We start from the raw sequence: 7,939 nt of genomic DNA, 5'->3' as shown, positions 1-7,939 counted from the left end.
TCAACAGAAATCATCCAATTTTCACAACCTAACTTAGAGGCACTTTTCTATAATTTCGTTCTCTCTCCTAGAGCATCATTTTTACAAATTAAACATATATTCATAATCCTAAATTCATAGAGAATCAAATAAGACCAATAATTCTCCAAACAGAAATAATTATAAAATTGCTCATAATCCTAAGGGATTCTTCCTCTACCCAATTCCCTCATGTAACTCTACATACAAATAATTCCCTTTTCCCTCGTACCTGAATAAATAGGAACTAGGGCATAACCTCCTCCTTTCTTTCCTTAAACAAAGACCGGGACTAAAACTGGGGCAGAACCTCATCCTCTGAGTTCCTCTTGGTCTTTAGAGAGAAGAAGAGGAAAGAAGAGTATAAGAGAGAAGGAAGAGAAGGTGTGTGAAAATGAGAGAAATGAGGGTCTATTTATAGGAATTCTGGCTCACCTACCGGAACGGCCTGTACTGAAAGCGGAACGGCCCGTTCTGGAACCTTCAACTATACACAAAATTTTCCACTAGAACGGCCCGTTCCAACTAAAATATTTTAAGCATTTTTCTTATTCCGGAACGGCCCGTTTCACTTTGGGAACGACCCGTTCTGGAACAACCTAAATAGGCAAATTTTCTACTTTGGAACGGCCCGTTCTGCTACTTAAAAATGGGTTCATTTTCATCATTTGGAACGGCCCGTTCCACTTTTGGAACGGCCCGTTCTGGGCAATCAAACATAGGTATATTTAGTCATTTGGAATGGCCCATTCCAATTTTGGAACGGCCCGTTCTAGACTACTGATCCACCCTAATTGGGCCCTTAACCCAGTGAAAATTGGGTTGTTACAATTTGTCTGTGTTTAAATTGTGTTGCAGGTGATCATCAGCATGATGATGTTGGTGATGAGGCTTAAGCTTCAGTTGGGCATGCTCTAATAGGATATGTGACATCGGGGCTTAGTTAGGTTTAGCATTGGAGTTTCATTTCTATTATTAGGAAAGATTGATGTTTTATTTTGTCATCATTTTCGTATTGGATTACGATTTACGAAATATGAATGTGAACTCTCTATCTATGTATTTTGAAACCTTATTTTTAAGAAAGTTTTATTTACTCTAAAATGTACTTTATATTTATTGTGCATTATGTATGTGGGGTAGAGGGTGTCACATTTAGTGGTATCAGAGCTGGTCGATCCAATCGGCCGTGAGTTATGAGTCTACTGTGCTTGTTTGGTAGATGAATGATGGAATGGAATGAATTGATTGTGGAACTTATGCTAGTGTGATGATTGATAATGTTTGTTGTTTTGTGTGTACTGTTTTCTTAGATTATGGCTGGTAGGAATGATCGTGCGATTGCTGATACCCTTGAAGTGTTAGCATAAGCTATGAGTAACAACGATAGGGCTGGAGTCACTCCTAACTAGTTGGAGCAATTTCAGCGAAATCATCCACCTACCTTCAAATGAGGATATGACCCAGATGCTGCAATGAATTGGATAATGGAGATCGAGAAGATCTTCAATGTCATGGAGTGTCCTCTCGTTCAGAAGGTGAGGTTGGCCACCTACATGTTGACTGGTGATGCCCACTTTTTGTGGGAAGGAGCACTTCAAAGGATGATTGATGGAGGGGTACACTTGAATTGGGACAACTTCAAGAGGGTCTTCCTTGAGAAGTATTTCCCGGATGATGTGAGGAGTCAGAAGGAAGTGGAGTTCCTTGAACTAAAGCAAGGGAATGACACAGTAGCAGAGTATGCAGCCAAGTTTGACTCATTGGTTTGTTACTGCTCCCACTATCATGGTGAGGGTGGTGAACGTGCTAAATGCATTAAGTTTGTGAATGGGTTACGTCCCGAAGTGAAGACAGCGATCAATTATCAAGAGATCTACCATTTTCCAACCTTAATGAACAAGTGTCGCATCTTTGACCGTGACAACTGTGCACGTGCTGCTTTCTACAAGGGAGTTGGAGGTCCTACGCGTGCTGCAAGTTCTGATGCTTCGAGTAGGAGTAAGCCTTACTCTGCTCCTGCTAGATTCTAAGGGAGTAAGTTACTGCTAGTGGAAGCAAGTCATTTACTGGAGGATCCATTGTTAGTGCTGTCAGAAGTGTTGTAGGGTCTGTGTCAACTCCTTCAGGCAAATGCTGGAAGTGTGGACGTCCTGGTCATACTAAGTTCCAGTGTCGTGATAAGGAGGTTACTGTTGGTCCCTACGGTTAGAATCTAGAAGGGGGGGTTGAATAGATTCTATGTTAGTTTTCCTTTTCTTGTTTGCTTTCTAAATCTTTACCAAACAAATCTTGATTTAAAACAAACCTTTAAACATAAAAAGTAATTCAGAGTTATATATGCACAGCTTATCCAACAAGATTTGAATAACACAATTAATACAAGATATGTAAAGATTGAATTTATCAATTACCAAGAATCTTTAAAGTTCAGTTTCTGCAGATAATGTTTTTCTTCATACAACATTAATCAAGAAACTTATACAGAATGTAAAGAGTGTAAGAGTTAAGAAAATCATGCACCAAGATATATACTGGTTCAGCCATCCAAAGGCCTACATCCAGTTTCAGATTTAGATACACCTCTAAATCCAGTCAAATCCACTATTGATATTCTTTACATGCACCCTGCACAAGCAATATCCAATCAATGAATTTAACAAGCAAATCTTGACACCCACAAGATTAACAAACCATTTCTTGACTCCACAAGAAACATATAACCCAAGAATATTGATCCCACAATATCCTACTTGAGAAAAACCTATCTCAAGATTTCTCTTTACACAACTCTTCCAGAGATTCTCTAATCTCAAGAGTTAAAACCATTCAAACAATAACAAAAGATCAGAAACGAGTACACCTGTTCGTGTAGATATGATCTTCAACAACGTAAACCAGTTTAGAATGAATTTTCTATATGAACTTCATCTTCTTGAATTGATCTTGCACACTTCTTTTTCCAAAAGTTGATTTTCAGCAGATATGTTCTTTCTTTCTTTTTCAGAAAATCTTTTTCTCTTTTGCAGTAATGTGTATTCCAAAAAAAGTCTCTCTTGTTCGTGTAAGTATTTCTCTTTTTTCCGTGTGTGAAAATTCTCTTTTAAAAGCTTCAGTTTTAATCTTATTTAAAGACAATTTTCATGTGCAAGGAAACAGTTATTTCAGTTATATTCATAACGGAGATAATCTATTACCTGTGATGGTAATCTATTACCACGAGTTAGAATAACTGAACTAATTATTTCAGCTCCTGTTTTAATCTATTACCTAACATGGTAACCGATTAACACGATGCCAAAATAACACAAAACTCACATTTGGAACAGAGGTAATCGATTACTTTAAAGAGATAATCGATTAACACGATCCTTTTTCCTCTTGAAATCATCAGAATCAGTTTGGTAATCTATTACCACACATGGTAATCGATTATTCCAGTATCAATCAGTTTTTCAACATGAGTCAGGTAATCTATTACCAGTTCAGGTAATCTATTCCTTAACTCAGAAAATTTCTGATGTTTTCAAGTTTTCATTTAAAGTCTCAAACACTCAGTAAATTAATACTTCATGTTCTCAACAATGAATGAAATAAGAAAAATGAGTATTATGATATTTTCACCTTCATGTTAATTACTAATTTTTAACACATAACAAACAAACACATACAAGCCTAATCTTTTAAACAATCAATACATTATCCTTTTGACATAGGCTTAAAATAAAAAGCAACATGAGCAAAACATCAAAACTAAAACTTCTAGGGAACATCTTCCAGATGTAGATTCTTCAATCTTCAACAATCTCCCCCTTTTTGGTTTTGATGAGCCAAACTCTTCATGTTGACTTTCACAATCATCATGTTGTTTTGTTTCACTTGTTTGTTTGAAATTTGAACTTGAATTTGAACCTGCATATGTCTAGAACAAAAACTTCCATACAAAGCATTATGCAGTTCTATTTCCATTTCTTTCTTATACAATACATAAACAACCATATAAACATTTAATCAGTTTCTCATGAATTTCTCCCCCTGTTTGGCTTAACCAAACCAAAAAAAACAGAGTAAACAGAGAAATAACATGATACTTATGCAACAAAAACAACAAGCACTTAATAAGACTTTCATCATATAAGCATTAAAAATGTTCAGAAGCATACAAATACTACAACTATTACAAACTTTAAGTCTGAAATATAAATCAAAGTATTTATGCAGAACAAATTAAAATGCAGTGCCTAAAATGTAATGCATAACTAAATTTCTTCAGGGTAGGGTATGTTCATCGCATCCAGTCGTTCAGATATAAATTCAAGACAAGCCTTCAGCTCTTGATAATCTCTTCTCTGAGTTTCTCTGATGTCATCTAGCTTTGCCAGAACAGATAGCTCAAAAGTAGAAAGAGGCTTGGGCTCTTCAGCTCCTTCCTCTTCTTCAGTTTGAACTTCAGGTTGAGACGGCTCTGTAGTCTCAGCAGTAGGAACATCTTCCTTTGCTATCCAACCAGCATCTGTTTTCACTAGCTTCATCATTTTCAGAGCTCTATCCTTGATATCATGAACATCTCTGGTGACCTCTCTTGCTTCACCAGTTAAGGGAACTTTATAGAACACCAATACCTTGCTTATGAACACAGCATATGGACACTTGCAGTCCATTAACCTCCTTGTCTTTAGCATTATGTCTTCTACCACATATACCCAATCAACTTGAATGTTGTTCTTAAAAGCTGCGAGCAGTGCCATATCTTCTTCACTGATTTGTGCGTGATTGCTCCCCCTTGCTGCCAGAATCCAAACAATTACATAATGTAGGAGTCTATCTTCCACTCGTAGACCTCCAGCATTATATGTAATTTTCCTCTTTTCTTTTCTTTTGTATTCTTTATTAGCCTCCCAGGCTGAAACATCCCTCAGCATACTCATAAAAAACGTATCTTTACCTATTGAGAAATTTTTCATCTTTAATTCATTGAAGGTAGGTTTAATACCATTTCTGGTTAATCCACCAATCTTCAAAAATACATCAGCAGATAGAGTAACTTTTATTCCTTTAACTTCTGAAACCAAAGCACCATTTTCATCTCTTCCCAAATTTGAGTAAAAGACCCTAACAAGATCAGGGTAGTACAGTCCACTTAACCCAACAAATTTGCTAACTCCTTGACAAGATAACAGAGTAGGAAATGTAAAACCTTGCTCTATAAGCCAAGACGAGTAGAGTACCTTTGGAGCCACAATGTCTTTGCAAGCAAAAGACTCATTGAAAGTTTCCTCTTGAGACTTCCTTGTGAACCACGAATGAGAATATTCTTCTTCAGGTTCTGGACGAGAGGACTCTTGTTTCTTCTTTTTAGATGTACCTTGACCTTGAGTAGTAGGACGAGGGTAATCTCTGTTGGCTTTGTGCTTTACACGCTTTCCTTTGCCAAGACTTTCCATGAATGGGGCTTAGGGTTAGGTTTTGAAAGAGATTTTGAGATAGAAAAGGGAACCAGGGGTTTCGTTCGTTTTAGTTTGAAGCAAAAATGGAGAGAGTTTTGAATTAATTTGAATTCGAAACAGATTTAAAGAGGGTTTTTGAGTACTAAAAAAAAACACAGGGGTTCGCGTCAGGTAATCGATTAACCCAGTTGGTAATCGATTATCTCGCAACTGAAACAGGGTAATTATGCAAGTGAGTGAGTGGTAATCGATTAACCCACATGGTAATCGATTATCACAGTGGGTATGCATCAGAAATTGCATCAAAGTAGCAGAGGTAGTCGATTACTGAAAATTGATAATCGATTACTGCTGTTGATTTTTCAGCAATTTCTTCATTTCTTCCAATGGTAATCGATTAACCCGATAGGTAATCGATTATCACAGAGAAATGTGTGCAGATACAGGGCATACTGTGTTTTGTGTGATTTCCTATTATGAGTGCACATACATCAAGTTTAAACCTATAAGTGCTTAGCAATTTCATGCATATTCACACAATCATACTTTAATTATGAGATTTAGGATAGATTGAACTCACTAATGATACCAAGATTGGTTCTTAGCTTGAAAAATCTTTCCTTTGGTAGAGGCTTTGTAAAGATGTCAGCAAGTTGATCTTCTGACATTATGAATTTGATGTCACAGTCTCCTTTCTCTACACGATCTCTGATAAAGTGATGTCTAACTTCAATGTGCTTAGTTCTTGAGTGTAGAATAGGATTCCTTGAAATGTTAATTGCACTTGTGTTGTCACACTTCAGTGGTATGTGATCAATCTTCAATCCAAAGTCTTGAAGTTGATGTTTAAACCAAATTGACTGAGCACAGCAGCTTCCAGCAGCTATATACTCAGCTTCAGCAGTTGAGAGTGCTACACAAGCTTGTTTCTTGCTCTGCCACGATATGAGACATTCTCCAAACGTGTGGCACGTTCCACTTGTACTTTTCCTATCCAATTTACAACCAGCAAAATCGGAGTCAGAGTAACCAGTTAAAGATGGAGAAGTACCTTTAGGATACCACAATCCAACATTGATTGTGCCTTTCAAATACTTCAGTATTTTCTTTACAGCCTTCAGATGTGATTCCTTTGGTTTTGATTGGAATCTAGCACATACACATACACTGTACATGATGTCAGGTCTGCTAGCTGTTAGATACAGAAGAGATCCAATGATCCCTCTATACATTGATTCTTCAACATCTTTTCCTGCAATATCACTATCTAGATAACAATTAGTAGACATAGGAGTATTTGATATCTTACAATTCTCCATATCAAATTTCTTTAACAGTTCTTTGCTATATTTAGTTTGATGTAGAAAAATTCCATTTTCCATTTGTTTGACTTGTAGTCCTAGGAAGAAGCTTAATTCTCCCATCATAGACATATCAAACTCCTTCTGCATATAGGAAACAAATTCTCCACAAAGAGATTGGTTAGTTGATCCAAATATTATATCATCAACATAAATCTGAATCAGCAGAATATCTTTTGATTTTCTCTTTATGAAAAGAGTTTTATCAACATTACCTCTTTGAAAGTCATGAGTTAGTAGAAACTTACTCAGCCTTTCATACCATTTCCTTGGAGCTTGTTTCAGTCCATACAAAGCTTTCTTGAGCTTGTAAACATGCTTAGGTAATTTGCAGTCAACAAAACCAGGTGGTTGAGCTACATAAACTTCTTCATCAATTAAACCATTTAAAAATTCACTTTTCACATCCATTTGATATAGTTTGAAATCAAACACACAAGCAAATGCAAGTAAAAGCCTAACAGCTTCTAATCTAGCAACTGGAGCATATGTTTCACCAAAGTCTATACCTTCCTGTTGATTGTATCCTTTGGCTACTAATCTAGCTTTATTTTTAACTATAACACCTTCTTCATTTAGTTTGTTTCTGAAAACCCATTTTGTACCAATGATATTCATATTCTTATTGAAAGGAACTAAAATCCAAACATCATTTCTTTTGAATTGATTCAGTTCATCATGCATGGCCATTATCCAGAATTCATCTTTTAATGCATGTTCCACACATAATGGTTCAATTTGAGAAACAAATGCCATATCATCACTTAGAAGATTAAAAGAGTGTCTAGTAGAAACTCCCTTATTTATATCTCCAAGAATGTTATCCAGAGATAGATCTTTGGGTTTCCTCCATTCTTTGGGTAGTGATGTGTCTTCAGATGGTGTTTTCTGCTGTAGTTCCAGTTTTTCTTCTTCTTGTGTAATACTGTCACCTATCTCATCTTCATCATTAAGAGATTTTCCTTTTTCAAGGATGTTAGTTTCATCAAAAGTAACATGTATAGATTCTTCAACAGATAAGGTACTTTTGTTAAAGACTCTATATGCTTTGCTAATTGCAGAATATCCAATAAAAACTCCTTCATCAGCCTTAGCATCAAATTTTCCAAGAGT

At 36.2% G+C, this 7,939-nt stretch overlaps 1 protein-coding gene across 1 annotated transcript; it reads left to right on the top strand.

The window, feature by feature from the left end:
- The first annotated feature begins 1,493 nt into the window (after window positions 1–1,493).
- On the top strand, window positions 1,494–2,051 carry LOC109806966 (uncharacterized). The gene is made up of 2 exons (XM_083074278.1): window positions 1,494–1,556; window positions 1,683–2,051. Exons 1-2 carry the CDS (start codon window positions 1,494–1,496, stop codon window positions 2,049–2,051), a joined length of 432 nt encoding a protein of 143 aa, XP_082930404.1.
- The last annotated feature ends 5,888 nt before the right edge of the window (window positions 2,052–7,939 follow it).

This window comes from Cajanus cajan, chromosome 5 (genome assembly GCF_000230855.2).
Source record: "Cajanus cajan strain Asha chromosome 5, NIPB_CcT2T_4, whole genome shotgun sequence".
Classification (NCBI taxonomy): Eukaryota; Viridiplantae; Streptophyta; class Magnoliopsida; order Fabales; family Fabaceae; genus Cajanus; species Cajanus cajan.
The sequence above is the reverse complement of the archived record's forward strand: the minus strand, read 5'-3'. Positions and strand labels throughout refer to the sequence as shown.

What these genes read in the sequence shown, in the direction of transcription:
- LOC109806966 (XM_083074278.1), top strand. Translation starts at nt 1,494, where the DNA reads ATGAATTGGATAATGGAGATCGAGAAGATCTTCAATGTCATGGAGTGT. An exon ending in AGTGTCCTCTCGTTCAGAAG is followed by an intron (nt 1,557 to 1,682) that starts GTGAGGTTGGCC and finishes TTCCTTGAGAAG; the next exon opens with TATTTCCCGGATGATGTGAG.